Below are 15,976 nucleotides of genomic sequence, written 5' to 3' on the forward strand. Positions count from 1 at the left end.
CGATCGATGGGATGGACGCCAGACGCGACTGATAACTAACTGCACGGCGGCAAGTGGCGGCCGTCGACTGGGATCCCTCACTAGAGTCGCACGAGGGCCTGCTCCGACCAATTTGGCGAGGTCAGGTCACGCACACGCGCGAAGGCAGCATGGGCGAGCGAGAGTGCGTGCGTGCGTGCGCGAGCGTAGTCCGAAGACGACAACGCCAGACGTCGACGCAGGTGCGCTGCCAGAGCGGGCAGCGAAAAACACCAGGGCCTGCCGCAAGCTCAAACTCTATCTGCGCTGCGCAAGTCGCAACAAGGACCGGGCTAGCGCTGCACGCCCAGCCCAGCAGCAGCAGCGACCGGGGCAGGGCAGGCCAGGGCAGGGCGTGGGTGGCAGCAGGCGCAGGCATGGCTGGCATACTCACCTGCTCCACCGCGACGGTGTGTCGCAATCAAACGCTCGACTCGACCAGCCCGCTCCCAGCAGCGCGTGAGGTAATGCGCCGCCGGCCTCTCCCTGTCCGCGACGGAGAGCGATGCGTGCGCACGGGCGGCAGCAAGGTCGCATGGTATGGGAGCAGCATGTCTGCAGATAGCCACCAGAGCGACCAGACTGCTCCCGTCAGCAGCAGCAGTACAGGCACCGTGGTGGTACGGCCAGCGCGCAGTACCCTCATCAACCACGACGACACTACGTTTCCTAGCGCCCTTCACTGGCCCTACCCGTGCAGTAGCTGACCGCAGCCGCTCGAGAACGGGCGCTGCTGAAGACACTGCTGCTCTGCGCGGCCAGGGCTCCCAGACGAGCTTACCGCGCCCTCCAGGACCGTCGTCCGTCAAGCCTCTGCCTGCACCCGCCCATGCCATGCCTCGCCATGCCACCAGCCCGGGCGGTACAGTACCTCCAGACGTGAGGCTTGTACGGAGGTACCTGCCGCCCACCGTAATGCAATGGCTGCTTCCGCACACCCAGGAGCCGCATCACGCAGCAACATGCCTCCACGACACGAGCGTCATCGCCCAGCGTGCTTGCTCGCGGCCTATGGGTCTGGCAACCAGACCGTACCCACCGGCTTTCCGAAATCGCACGTCCAACACCCCTCTGCACCACTGAGACGAGGCGAGGCCCACACGCAAATTTCTCTAGACGCATGAGCTGCTGTCCTCCTGAGAGCCTAGCGCCTCTCGGCTGCTGGTAGGCGAGCGCTGCGTCGCCATCACAATCATCATCGCACAGATGGCCTCCAGGACCGGGTGTCAGGGCGCAAGTACCACCTCTTACTCAGGCGCCATGCTCTGCCTACTCGGGCCCGACTTCACCTTTTGGGAAATCCCTAGGATTGTGCGTCAGTCCGCGGGGGTTGCGCGCGAGCATCCCCACGTTCCAACAACACATCTACCTCTGTACTTGTGTCTGCCGCAACGAGCTATGTGCATTGCAGGACGATAGTGCTAGCGCTGGTGCTGGCGACTGAGTCGGTCATAGAGCTTGGCGAGCTTGAAATTCGTCGTGTTAGTGGTCGTTACCTGCAACGACTTGCTGCGGGAATCAGCCTGATTCGAAACAAGGTGCACTGTCACCCCGACACGTTCACAGCTACATGACGCACAGAGATACGACAAACTCAAAACCACACACCACATCCAATGGCGTTTCGACTCTTTCCCGCTCTTCTCTGACACTAAGCAGTGAGCATCCATCAACATCAGCGCGCTCTCGCAGCCTCATCCTCGCACAGCGAACGTCACCTTCACCGACTGTCGTTGCTTCGATCACAAGGCCAGAACGGTAAGGATGAAGAAGTCCGAGCTAACGCTACCCCCATGATTCCAGCAACGTTCACGCAAGATGACGAAAAAAAAATCGTGATTGCCACCTTTCGGAATTGCCTCGCGGACGACTCGTTGTCAATTGATTCAACGTCCCGTCCACTGAATCTTCTGAGGATATCCAAGTCAGGTCGACGGGCCTAGCGCCACAGAGCTTCTGCGCCTCGAAGCACAACCGGACGAAGTTCGGCAGCTCAAAGAGGGAATGCGGCAGAAGGAGAGAACCTTCGACGCTGAGGAAGAAAATCTCTACGCAAACCTTATTTCAGGGCAGGCGGGTCGGCCTCGAACCTTAATAGGAACGCCCAAATCTGCGAGCGTGCCTTATTGCCAATCATGCCAACAGTGACCGTCTTTTGCCTCGTTCAACAATCGCTGGCGGGCGGCAACATGGCGGAACGTTGAACACGATGCGGCCAACGGAATACATGATACATTGGATGAGGCGATGAATTAGAGGAGAGTCTTGACTCTCCGTTTCACACAGGCGGTAACAGGCGGGCCAGCACTCCAATTCTGAACTTCTGATACCGGATGGGTGCGGCGAGCGCACCGCTCTAGATTGAGAACAGACGCCACGTCCTGGTTGTCGACCCGCTTTCTGCACATTCGAGTCATGCGTCGAGACGGCAACGACTGGCCAGGCAATGCCGTGACCAGCGCACTGCGTTGGCTGAACTTTGGGCAGTTCCGATGTTTGTAGCCGACTCAGGAAATGGTGTTCCGTGAAAGCAATGAGCCGCAATCGACCCTTCCCCACGATGTTTGAACGACTCGCGATTGCTGAGGTACCTTTTGTTGCAGCTCATGTAACTTTCTATGTGGCATCCGCGGATAACCAGAGGTCAGATGAGCGGGCAGATGCAGCCATACCAGGCGCGTCGTCTGTTTCTACTTGATTGCGCGACGTGGGGTCGGTCAGAATGCTGAGATGTTCGACATCAGACAGGCTTGGTTGTTTCCAAGAGTGTTGAAACACCGGGCCGGCGCCATGGCTGATTCGTCCACGATAACGGCTGTGCAAACTTCATATGAAGTACACACGGCTGACAACGGCATGGCGATATGCAGCAGTGCTGAGCGGTGAAGAAGGCGAGGGATGTAGTGGGATATCGTCTAGAAGATGAGGCTACATCCAGCGTGCCATGAAGTTGGGAGACTGGGGACGATTGCAGTTTTCATAGCGGTATGCACGTAGTGTCGTCAGGTGCTTTGCCTTGTGATCATGCAAGCTTCGTTTTGACTTCTCGATCGATCACGGGTCTCTTTGCTACGTGGAATGATGGGAACTGGGCAATCCTGTTCACGTGGAGAACAATTGTAGGAGCAGGAAGCACTCAGGCTGTGTGCAAGTCACGAAGTGAAGTCGCTGTCGCCAGATCGAGCGCAAAGAAGGTTTCGCCCCACCACAACAGTGGCGACCGCAGAGCCGCAAAACTTCATCTTGGCGTGCCAACCATCGCTCCTACCCTTACAGACGCCGCTTCACGTACCGGACATAGTTGCGCTTCCAAGCGCCAGACGCGATAGCGCATCGGCAGCCTTGCAAATCCGTCGTCAGGAAGAGCGTCGCGGCCATTCATCGCTTCAAAGCCTGGCGACTGGTACCAGCAAACAACTGCCGACGAGCAAGGGTGGTCAGCCGAACCGCAAGAACGCATGCAATCGAATTCACAAGCAAAGGACTGCCCAGAACCCCAGTCTTGTGCGCCGCAGCGCGGTGAATATGGTCCTGCAGTGTCAGTAATGGCAAAGTCGCGAGCCAGAGGCGGTCTACGAAGACAACGACGGCACGACCAGTCCACTTTGCAACCAGCGCCAAGATGCCCTCTACTGGAACTTCCCGCAGAACTTCGGGAGATGATCTGGGTGCACGCAGTGACAGAGTGGGAGCCAGCTCCGAGCGGGTCAGGAAGCGACAATAGGAAAGCACTGATGAAGCGGCCGATCAGGATGGATCGCTTCAATCGACCTTGCCCTGCACCACTGACCCTGGTATGCCACCAGATACGCACGGAGACTCTGAAGTTGTACTACCAGCAGAACATCTGGGAGTGTTGGAGGCCTCTATTTTGGCTAAAGGACTGGAGCGAGAGCACACTCATCGACTGGCTTTGCAGCATTGGCCCCGAGCGAACGAAATGGCTTCGGGATATTGTCTTACTTTACAAACACGAAAACGAGCTGGAGCACGACATCAAGCAAGCACTCTGTGAAGCAGACTTCGAGCTGAGAGACTGCGATTTTCACGACAAGCAAGAGTTGAGCGAGTATGAAATGTGCTTCGAGTCCATGGGCTTACCGCGTCATTTTGGCCGGAAGCGAAGATGGGATCGCTGGATGGCCGGAAGTGTAGCGACTGCAGGTGGCAGCGGTTGAGAAGCAACTCAAGATGCTGACCGACAGTCGTGCGGCAGCAACACCCCTTGCCAACGATGCACGCACAATTTTCGACTTGATTGCACCTTACATTGCAATTTCTCTTACGTTGATAGGATGAGAATGAGGAGCAGCAAAAGCGCATCCCTTAGTGCACTGCCATCCTGTATCTAGTCTAGGCCGAATAGCTGGAGGATCGCCAGCTGGGTTGGGTACGATGCGCTCTGGTGGCGGACTACCAACCGGAGTATTCCGCGTCCAGCTTACTGCTCGTAAGTCGAGGACTTGACATGGCACCTCGCCAGCGCTAGTTCGAGATCAAAGCGCATCCGAGACCAGGAACCCGAACCATGGAGACTATGATCGACTCGTCGCCATGTCCCGCCATTTGCCTTTGCTTCCCTGATCAACAAAAGTAGCAACAGGCTCAAGCGAAGTGGTGTCCACATCCCACTCTACTTCGTGATGTGAAGCACAGGTCTTTCGGCCTGACTTCCGATAGCGGCGTATTTTTCATTCGCTCTTGCATGCAGAGACAACGCGAGACTGCAATGCAATGGACTTTGGTGCTGGAGAGCACACCTCCGGCAACATATCAGAAGCTGGGAACGAGGCCATCTCGGGCAAGCAATATTCGGTTATGCGGGAGAGTCCCATTGTGTCGAAAGATCTCAACACCGTTCAGCCAATGCTCTCTTCGCTGTTGTGTTGTTGTTGTCATCAACAAGCTTACTCTCCGCTGCTATTGGCCTGGGCGACTCGTGATCCCAGCATAGCAAGGTTCGGATACCATGGCAGGTTCCGACACGCGCCCCTCTCTGTCCAGACGTAATGCCAATGTTACAGCAGGATGCCGTCGCAAATCCCACGCTTCTGTCTACTGGCGCGAATACGTGGATGCAAAGAACCAGGAAGCAGTCAACCTGCCACTTCTTGGCCACATCAGTTCTACGCTCTGGCGGTGGGCCTCACCAGATGTCCTGGTAATCTCCTGCGTTTGACTTCATGGGGCATGCACAAATCGGTCTTGCAGATTTCATGAAACCTGTCAAGGTACGGTTCCGCGAGCAGTGGCACGATGGCTCTGCGAATGCGCTGGAGAGGAGTTCACCATAGAACATCCGCTTCCGTCGACGGAACCTCCCTTACTTCCGTCTCAGCGATTTGGGCACTCCTCTGTACAGACCGCACAAGTGAGCGCTCTTGCGTTGAGTCTCACGCTAATGAGAATCCCTTCTTGTCGCAATATGCAGCCCATTCCAAGTACGGTGCGTGGCTCCACGCAAGCTCGCTGCTCGTCCTAGAGAACATGCATCGTGCGTCTGGTTGGCATCGACAGCAAGTCGCGATACGATGGGGTATCCGATAAGCGGGAACGATGTCATCAATGTGTCACAGAAAGTCTGCGGCGTAGGAGCCACCGAACTGCAAACAGCCAAGCAGCTCCGGCTCGCAAAGCTGGCCCGATCTGGACATAATCACCCGAGTGGCGGACTAAGTCTTTGCACATATTCTCGCAGTTACATTCTATGTGACTACTGGCTAGTTGTGCTTTTGTCGGCCGTATTGCTGATGCGGAGAGCGGCTCTTGGGCTCGGTCTGCCGTGGTGTGCGGCAGCTGCCCTCATTCTGCCTCTGCTCTGAACATGGTTTACCTAGACGCAGCCCTTAGCCTGGAATTTTCCGGGCAGATTGCAAGACACTCCTTTGATACGGCATCATAGCTACCCGGTAGTGTCAGTATGCAACCAATTGCGCTTACTGCTTTTGTTGCCAGCATCGAGAAGAAATCCGACAAGCGCATGAGCATGGCCACCCCAGCCAGAACGCTTCCACGCCAAGAAGATTATCCTAGACCAACCACATTAGCGTCGACAAACCTCGTGCAGAACACGCTTGCAATTTGGTCATTTAGCCACGGATTACGCTGCGTCAGGAACTAACGGTCAGTTGCGTGCCCTACGATCGGCAGCCTGAGACGAAAAGTTCTCCATAGAGTCCATAGGGCACAGTATTGGGCCTGTCTGCTAGTGAGATCTGTAAGTCTATCTCCGTACCTCGACACGTTATTGCCGCGAATGGCTCCTCGTTCATTGATGATTGCGGTACGAGACGCACCGACCTTCTCTCTGCCTTTAGGCTATTCAAACACATCACTTGATGCGGTCACTACTAGTGTGAGACGCTCATGTTTCTCATCAGAAGAGCGGGAAAAGAACAATGAAACGGTGTTTGATCGCGCAGGTTGTTGCTTCCTCTGCGAAGCCTTTGCTACTAATCAGACGCGACCTTGATGACGTTCACCTACTGTAGGCATGTTTGTTGGCTTCTCATGTGCCTATCCCTGATACAAGCCTGTGCTTACGGATAAACCTGCCCGAAAGGCTGCTGCTCAATGAGGCAGTCTGGACGACAATGGCGATGAACTCTCCTGACTCGACACAAGAGGAGACATTTTGATTGATGAAGTACAGTATCATAACACAGGACTGGCGTGGTATATTCCCCACAACCAAACAAGAACTGCTTCAGCGACTTTCATTGTCAGGACTACCTTGTGGAACTTTAGTAGGTTCCTGCGTGATTTGCTAGGAAACCTCCATCGATGACCATGACATTTCCATTACAGTAGCCTCCAGCTCTGCTGACCAAGTACAGTAGGGTACCAGCGAACTCTTCTTCAACACCCATTCTTTGTCTCGGAACCAGAGCCCTAGGCAACACGCCATTCGTATGCTCCCACGATTTTACAACGCTGGTTGTCATATCTGTTGGGAACCAACCTGGCGCGATGACATTCGTTCGAATATCATGAGGCACGAGAAAATTGCCCAAGTTCTTCATCAAATGATGAACTGCCGCCTTGCTGGCGTTGTAGATGAAAGAGTCTGTGGCTCTGGTCAAGCCACCAACACTTCCGATGGCGATCACTTGACTGGTGGGCTTCGAAGCATCTCGACGCTTGTTGCCAGCGTCGAGCAATTCTAGGAATGCCATTGTTGTGGTGAATACTGCAGCGACATTCGTCTCCAAGGTATCTCGCCAAAGCTCTTGTGGTCGATAATTGAAGTAGTAGTCGCGAATTTCCTGGACGGAAGACTCTCCAGTGGGCTTTGGCCTCGCATCCGGACTGGAGTCAAAGGTTGTTTGACCTGCATTGCAGACCAGAAGATCGATGTATCCAGTCTCCTTGGTCACGAAATTCACTGCTCGTTGCACATCTTCACGGGACGTAGTACTCCCTTGTATCGGTATGATACCACCATGAGTCTGCGCATGGTGAGTCAAGATTTGCTCAACTTCTGTCAACACTGCCACTTACAGCTTGTTTTGCGGCTTCATCGAGTTTCTCCTGTCTGCGACCGGTGATGTAGACCTTTGCGCCTTGGCTCTCAAGAGTTTTGGCGATGATCAAACCTGTAATGGGAAATTATGTCATCAGAACTGAGACTCGCAATGGTTACTCGAAACGAATCCTACTCACCGAGACCAGTACCTCCTGCAAATACGCGTCAGCTACAACACTCTAGAGCACGGATGGGATCGGATCATTCTCACCCCCGGTGACTACGGCAACAAGTCCGGAAACGTCATTGAGAGACTTTGGATCATATGGCGAGGACTCGGTGTCGGCCATGTTGACTACAGTTTCGGACAGTCACTCTGTCGTTCTGTTTGCGAAGTCTGATCATACACTGTATGGATCTTCGGGATATAGAGAACATGTCGGGTTTCCGCTCGGGGACCATAGACGTCAACGGGAAACAGAAGTCCGGCTCTCCACAGAACCGGATCGCCACAATGCCAAGCCGTTCTAACATCACCTACTGGACTTGCGCTGCCAAGAATGATTCGACTGTCTGTTACTTCTCATTACAAACAATCGCACTTCGTGAATCGGCTCGATGTCACAAGACGAGGCTGAGCAAAGTGATCGAGAATCATGGAGCAGAGTGTCCTTGGCTTTCTCGATGTCGATCGCGGACGCCGTCCATCTGAACTGGCCGGACAACGTAACGTAAGACCGGAATGATCATTCCGCAATGCTCACGCTGCAGCATCATCGCATGTCAGAGTGTATACCTAGTTTGGCTTAGGTCTGGTACCAATTCCCGACTAGAAGTTCTTTGGAAAAAGGCAAAGCATGCAAGCAGACCAGGATAACCCCACCACGCGAGTCTCAGAAAGACACGGGGTATGTCCTCACACGTTCCAAAGTATAAATCGCCCACCCTCGTTGGAAAAAGTTACAAGGTCCACGCCAGTCTCTTCCATCCCTGGAAAGACGTTATTCAGGGAACGCCTTCTAGAAAACTTCGAGAAGAAGCTTCAGACGACACATGCCAGGGGGGAATGGACAAACTCTGTGGCAGAAAACGGCTACGATTGCAACTTCTGAGAGACGCGGAAGTGGTATCTGCTCATGCAGCCAACTACACACCGCTCAGTCAAGCCAATGACTGCTGCGACAAATCTTTCAACCCCGCCAAAGTCAGGACCGCCCATGCCGGTCGTCTGTCGCATCTCGATCTGTTTGCTCTGTGCACATGCGAGAGCATAGATCATCGAGTGCGGTCGTTCTGCCCCAGAACCCTATGAGCCAAATGGCTCTGTCTTGGCAATATCCACTGGCCAGTTTGCACAGCAAATGCCTGCCTTGGATATTTCTCGCCCGAGCGGCTCGGACTTGGCGACCGCCACGACAACCAGCAGAATCCGACCAACAACTCTCTCCATACAATGAAGCTTTGTCTCACACCTGATCGCCCCCGCCCAAAACGGTTCCTGCAGCGAAACGACATGCCATTCCATTCAGGAGAGGTCTAGACCATGGGTACAAGAGTATTGGGTTCTAGACAATGGGATTGAGCCGTTGCAATGCCGATCTTCACGCTGTTGCTCGCTCACTCGCTCACCATGCTGAAGGATGTTTTGAACGATATCGTGCTCCAACCTGATCCAGCAATGAAGTACCTCCCTCTGTCACGGACACAAAAGCCTTGCCCTAGACTGCTCGGCCGAAAGTCATTTTAGGATCTTCCCGCTCCTGCGAAGCTTTTCAAACGAGACATGGACCTGTGCAGGACAACCTGTTGGCGAAAGCTTCGTGTTTCCGGTAAACACACGCAACAGTCCTGTGAGTTACACTCTCTCTTGTTTCATCCTTTGGAGTCGCCAAAAGAAACAATTCCGAGGAGGAAAAGCCGTGCGTTCCGCTCACGGCTCGGAAATTCCGCAAAATATGCTCAAAACAACGGCTGATCGGGAAGCCGAGAGCAGCGACTCGTAGAAGTGAGGACCCCGAGCGGTGAAAGCTGAAACGTACATCAACTGCATGTCATGAAAGAACGTCTCTTTTTTTCCTGTACCCCAGTCCATGTTCAAATGCTGCTCGATGTCCCTCGCTGAGAAAAGGCTAATAATGAGAACTCGACGAGTCGCGAGTGAACCATATGTGCGTGAACGTTAAGAGTCAGACAGAAGTAACATGACACAAGAGACTCCCGTCGCAGAACGAGACCAAAGCATTCGAACGACAAAGAGTCAGGTGGAAAAAGAGGGACCAAAAACATGAAACGAAACCATTCCGACTTCCGTGAAGAAAAAGCCACAAGGAAATGCGGTTGAGAATCTGTTTCATCGGCGCGGACGACACTTGACACTGCTTGAGCGCGCTTTAGCGCTCCAAACGTTTGGAAGTACCGGTTCAAGCGATCCAGTGTGTTCTGTCAGGTCTGTCACTGTGCCAGAACTGCAACTCTCGAGGAGAAATCACAGGAAAGGCGGCTGAAAGATGTTTCAAGTGGACTGCACGTTCGGAGCGCATTTTAGTGTTCCAACAAGTTGGGTCCGCATTGTAAAGTGCCCTATGTGGTGTTTCGGCGTTCTCAATCTGTACACGAGTCCGATGTTCTGGACTCTCTTTTCGACAGAGGCGTGATGAGGCTGTAACACTTGAAGTTTGCTTGAGCGGCTGAGGGCTTCAACTTCACTCTGTTTGCCACTGAAGCAAGGGTCGTCTGGTTGGCAAGAACTCGACCATCCAAGACATCATGGTCCTCCTGGTGTTGATGTGAGAGCCCGGCATCCGCTTTCAAGTGTTGTGTATGCCGTGGTGAACCTGGATACTTCAGAAATGCAAAGTGAAGTGAATCATTTCCAGAGTGTGATGGCTCTCGCCGCAGCGTGTATCAGACATTGAAGCCATTGAGCCCCCGTTCTCCAAGGAAACACAATCGATGGCTTTCTTGCACGTCATTCTGGCGTCCCTGGAATTGGACGGAGAATCGCACAGTCACTGAAAATGCAGCGAATCAACTTCTCTTCTATGGAGAACGTGCTGTTTAGTCAACATGTTGATTCCTAGAAACAGGTCAGTATCATTTGCAGAAAATCCTCGAAATTCACATCACCAGGTCGTTAATATTCGCCAGTCGACTGAGCCTTGAATCCGTAAAACAAAATTTTGATAGCAGTGCACATGCAATCTAGGCCTTGGGTCAAGGTTGGAATTCATGTTTTCTGGTGTCATATCTGGCGTTGAAGTGATGTGGAGGTCGTGACCTCACCTCTTCTTACTCCCCTTGCCACCACGTCCACCCTTCCCACCTCTCGCAGGCCCGCCTTTACTCTTTCCTGCATCCGCGGCGTTCGACATCATGACCCTCACGCTCTTCACGGGAATGATGCCAATAACCTCAGCTTCCCTCCAGCCTTTCACGAGCTCGGCCTCCCGGGGCCAAATTCTCTCCGTGTCCTTCGAGCTACGGTCGAGCTTCCTCTCATCAGCAGCATCTCTCGACCATTTGGTCAGAATTTCCCGCGTAGCTTTTCCCTTCTTTTGCTGGCCAGGTTGCATTTTCACCTTGTACTTGTACCGTGCCAGTGCAGCCCAAGGAGCAACAGTGGGAATGGCTTCTAGTAGTTCATCCCCAGGCAGAGGTTGTCCAATGAGAGACTCAAGAAGTCCCGCAGTCTCAGCTTCAACACCAGCATCGTCTTCGATGCCTTCGTCAAGATTAAGCTTCCTCATCTCCTCGGCTTCGAGACCTTTCTGCTGTGCTCGTTCATGCTGGGCCTTTCGTCGCGCCCGAGCTTCTTCCTCGGTCTCCTTTTTCTTTGCGCTGGTTGCAGCTTCTGCTGCTCGCCGTTCATCAGCCGCTTTGCTGCCGAGGATCTGCATGGCCAGAGCGCGATCTTCCTCATCTTGATTAGCGTATTTGGTGGCGATCTTCTTCTTCTTTCCCCTTTGCCCACGCATAGGCTTCTGACTGGGGAGAGAAGGTTGCGCAGGCTTGCCTTTCTGGATCCTCGCCAATTCCTTGCGCTGCTTATTGGACAGTTGTGGCTCCGACGCTTCATCTTCCTTCTCAGACGAAGCTCCCTCTTCGTTGATCGAAGCGGCCACGTCCTGGTCTGGCCCTCGTGATACCTGTGGTCCGGCCACATCATCTTTGCTAGGGTCGGTCTCCGATTCATCTCCATCGCTGTCGCTTCCCGCATCAGATTGCTTTTGAGTTGTATCAGGCGCAAGACTTGGCCCTCCGGATTGCAGAGGATTACCAGCATGTGCGCGTGCTCCCTGCTCGCGCTCTTCATCCTCTTCGTCGTCTTCGTCATGCGCACCGTACGTTCGTCTCCGCTGTTCGTTGTGAGTCTCGTCATCTGAGCTGTCGTTGCCGTTATGAGAAACATCCGGGAACTCGTCGTCATCATCCTCCTCAATTCTAGGCTCGGGTGCTGCGGCATCTGGAAAGTCGTCATCGTCAGAGGCTGAGCCGCCTGCAGCAGAAGAATCCGCAGCAGTCTCGGCTTCTGTCAACTCAGGCGTCGCTAGATAGCTGTTCTGACGAGGCAGCTCCAGGCGATGTTTGACGTGTTGTGCTTTGCTGTCCTCGCTAATTTGAAACGTGACACCGAAGCCCAGTAGCAGCTTGGCAGGAGGCAGGAAGTTCTTCTTGCCACGAACCACAAAGCCTCCAGAAGCGAGATATTCTCCCGTTGGGGCAGTCTTCGAGACTTGATCGGCGTTGACCCACCAAGCAGACATGACAGCCTTGCTGTCCCAGGCGCTTGATGTGCACACTGCAAGATCGCCTGCTTGCGCCAGGGTAGAAGGTGGAATTGGGTCTTCCGGACTCAGCTTGTTCTTGACGATGACACTTGCAGCGCCGTCGAGGTCAGCATGAATGTAGACATCACCCTTCTTCAGATAGCGTCGGTATAGAATCTCGTTCTGCTGGGCATCTTTTCCGGCAAGCACAAGATAGCCGTCTGAGGACACGAACCAAACGAACTTTTCAAACCAGAACTGCTTCCGTACAGGCCTCAGCACATCCTTTTCTTGCTTGAGGTCTTTCTTGAGCTGCGCCTGGACTTTTTGCTCTGTTGACTTGATGGCCTTCTTGGATGCTTGTATGGTCTTCTCCTGCTTGACAGCTGCCGTGCGCTTCTGGTCGTAGTATTGTCGTGCATTCACCCACGCGGATTGAGCGAGATCAATGTCGATAGTGAGTCTCTTGTCCTCAGATTTAGATACCGTCTCCTTCTTGCCCTCGTCTTCACTATCGGAAAGCTCGCTGTCAGTCTCATCGGCATCGTCGTCCTCGTCTTCCGCGCCCAGCTCGGAAAGCAGCAGCGTCATGGTATTCTCATGCAGTTTTAGAGGTAGCTTGATCAGCTCAGCAACAGGATTGTGCCTCTTCTGTTCCTGTTCGATCAAACGTCCGATGTCCTCCCAGTCCATTCCTTGAGCTATCAGACCGTTCACTGCCGCTGCAGCCTCTTCGACCCGTTCCACATTGGCTTCAATGGCCTGAGCTCTGCGCACATGCAACTCAGCCGTCTGCTGAAGGCCATTGATACGCTGCTCTTGCTCCTTCTTCGCATGTTCTATCCGCTGCTTCGCATTCTCCTCCTTCTCAGCCAATTTCGACTCCAACTTCTGACCTTCGATCGAGGAGAAAAATTCGTCTACAGCTGCATTGAAACCATCGTGCTCAAGGAAGACGTTGGAAGGATCTTCGACAAGCTGAGCTGGCTTGAAGGGATGAAAATCCTCATACATAAGGCCTCTCGTGCTGTCTGCATTATCGTCACCCTCTTTCTCCTGCGCCGGGGTCTTTCTTTGAGCGAGAATGTAGCCTTTCGCCACAGGCTGGCTCGTGATATCTTGGATGACACTTTCAGCAACTTTCAGAGCTTGCATCACTTGATCGAGCAGCTCATCACTGTCCACAACCAGCTGCGGCTCTAGCTCACGATCAACCTTCGACACATGGATAGCATGATCGAGTAGTACAGGCGGGAATTGAGTTGTAGTCACAGCCAATGCCTTTCTCAGCGCATCCCCTGCCTTCTTCTTGATCTTCTTGCCCGGCTTGCTGGCCTGCTCTGCTTGCTTCTGCGCCGTCTTCTGCAGAGCTTCCTTCAGCCATTCTTTCGTCAAATCTGGAATTCCGTCCGCATTCTGCCTTAGCGACAAATTGTATTTCAAGCCCGCACGATATTGCTCATGCTCCGCGCCCTCGCTGACACTCCTCAGCAGAGCCAGTGTGGTGTACTCGTTGTCAGTAAGGATGACGTTGCCGCCAGCGTAGAATTCCAGAAACAGCCGGTAGACGCCATCAGCGTGGCCAAAGGTGAGCTCGATGACTCGATCGGTGCCGATCTGCCTGACACCTGTACATCGCCGAGTCCGGAGATACTTGCGGAGTCGCGATACAAAGGGCGAAGGAGCGGTGGCAGTGGCGCGAGAATAGTTGGACAAGTGACAGCGGAATCCAGAGTCGACGATCAGCTGTTGGCGCTGCTCCGGCTTGTGGAATTTGAGAAGGAAGATGCGGGATGATAGATCGTAGACATTGGCCAGGCGAAGGGAGGTCAAGCTGTTGTTGAGCTCGTGAGCAATGACTCGCACGTCCAATGACGAGAATCGCTGCTTCATCTTGAGCCGATACAAGTTCCAGAGAAGTTGAAGTGAGAATTGTGAAGACGATGAAATGCCACTCAAACAATGCCGTCATGGCTGCTTCAATGTCGCGACACGAGCCCAGAGAAGCCTCGATGCGGGGCAACGTTCACTATGGTCTTTCTCTACTGCCCTCGCCCCTGTTCCAATCACTGTCTATGGACATTCCACCCACGAGTCCGTTGCCATCATAGGATGATATCACTGGTGGTGTTCCGTCAACGACGACATTGTGCGCCAGTATGGGTATCCGCCTGTGGCGGTCAGGAGACGATCCTGCTGTCGGGACATCAGACACAATTGTTCGGTCTTGCAGATCATTTATGCTCCTGTGTGCTGTGGGAAAAGTTCGAAGCTCGAAAAAGTCCTAGGCCAGCGACTGAGCACGATTGGTATCAAAGAGGCAATATTAACAGAAGCTCATTCAACGTTTGCAAACAGTCAGCATGTTCTGCCCTTTGCGCCTGCACGAACACTTTTGTAGTCACACTCCATATTCGAGGCACTTTTCCTGGTTCCTTGCAGTGAACCACGCCCTAGCAAAGGGAAGGGCAAGGCCATCAAGGAAGTGTCATTCAAGGAGCCAGTCGATAATGGTGACAGCCAATCAGAAATCCGACTCTGATGATGACAGCCAATCTGATCGTACCACCGACAGCAACAGCGGCAGCGACCGCGACGATGAGAAATTTGCCTTTGCTAGCAGCAAGGAGATAGGCCGAGCATGTGCTGTACACGAGACCTTGTCCACTCTTGTACGAATGGTCACGAGCTTCGATGATCGGATCGAAATATCGAAGGCACGTTTTGCTCGACATTGGTGACAATGGCCCTGTGCAGCCAGTGCGTCAAGCTCGATCAGAGGAAAAGAGTCGTCAACATTAAGTGTCCTCGTTTCTACAGTCAAAAGTAGTGAGCAGTGTGCTTGAGAGCTGTTCTAGCAAGGTTTACCTTGCAAGGGTTGTGATTGCACAAAACTTTGCTTCTACTCAACACGTTCTTAAAGAGCAGCTCTGTACATCCCATATCAAGCTCCTGCGCGCTTATTATTGTTGTACTTCTGCAATCATCGACGAGACGAAGCTCACGGCCGTGGACGCAGTTGTCGTGTGTCGAGCGTTTTCGGCGAAGGAAGGCACAACACGACCATAGATGAGGACGACATAAAATGCCGATAGACCGGGCCATTTCGCTTCCTCGATCTGGCACGCGAGCTGCGCAACATGGTCTACTGTAAGCTGCTATGTATCCCGGTAGCATCGAGCAGCTACGAGCTGATGCACAAAACTTGCTGCTATCCCGCAATACTAAGGACTAATAAGCAAATCGAGGTTGAAGGCAAGGGGATCTTGTATGGAGAGACTACGAGAGAAATCGCCATCTATTGCTCAAACACTTACAAGCAAAAGTGCCGGAAGAAGAGGGTCGTAATAAACAACGTAGGCGAGAACTATGTACGTTAGGACAGGGCGACCAAGCTGCACACCTGGGCGCTGCTTTAGGAGGTTGACAAGCAGATCGCCATGTTTAAGAAAGTTCGAGTTCATCTCACACTAGACAACTCTGTAGTCTCAAGATTCGAAACTCGAATAGAACGCTTTAAGAGAGTTTGTGTAGCTGTGAATTAGCATCTCTACTACATAGTGTCCAACCTCGCTAACAGCTTAGGTTTAAAGGCTATAGAAGTTATCGTGGACGCGTCGGAGTTCAGAACCCCGGATAACATGTCCGCGTCTACCGCCGAAAGTATATTGCAGCGAGCGCTGTAGCCATTAACGTTTCTCGGAGAGCGCAGGTTACTTCGCCTTAC

At 53.2% G+C, this 15,976-nt stretch overlaps 3 protein-coding genes across 3 annotated transcripts; 1 reads left to right on the forward strand and 2 right to left on the reverse strand.

The window, feature by feature from the left end:
- Positions 1-3,770: 3,770 nt before the first annotated feature.
- RHO25_011966 (uncharacterized protein) lies at positions 3,771-4,196 on the forward strand (the record flags this gene model as incomplete). Its single annotated transcript, XM_065603467.1, has 1 exon — positions 3,771-4,196. One exon carries the CDS (start codon positions 3,771-3,773, stop codon positions 4,194-4,196), a length of 426 nt encoding a protein of 141 aa, XP_065459539.1.
- A 2,565-nt stretch (positions 4,197-6,761) lies between these two features.
- RHO25_011967 (uncharacterized protein) lies at positions 6,762-7,833 on the reverse strand (the record flags this gene model as incomplete). The annotated part of the gene is made up of 4 exons (XM_023603376.2): positions 6,762-7,466; positions 7,519-7,613; positions 7,681-7,695; positions 7,755-7,833. The coding sequence occupies 4 exons, from the start codon at positions 7,831-7,833 to the stop codon at positions 6,762-6,764; spliced, it is 894 nt and encodes a 297-aa protein (XP_023454646.1).
- Positions 7,834-10,761: 2,928 nt separating this feature from the next.
- RHO25_011968 (uncharacterized protein) lies at positions 10,762-14,142 on the reverse strand (the record flags this gene model as incomplete). Its single annotated transcript, XM_023603377.2, has 1 exon — positions 10,762-14,142. One exon carries the CDS (start codon positions 14,140-14,142, stop codon positions 10,762-10,764), a length of 3,381 nt encoding a protein of 1,126 aa, XP_023454212.1.
- Between the last annotated feature and the right edge of the window lie 1,834 nt (positions 14,143-15,976).

Source organism: Cercospora beticola, chromosome 8, assembly GCF_033473495.1.
Source record: "Cercospora beticola chromosome 8, complete sequence".
Lineage (NCBI taxonomy): Eukaryota > Fungi > Ascomycota > Dothideomycetes > Mycosphaerellales > Mycosphaerellaceae > Cercospora > Cercospora beticola.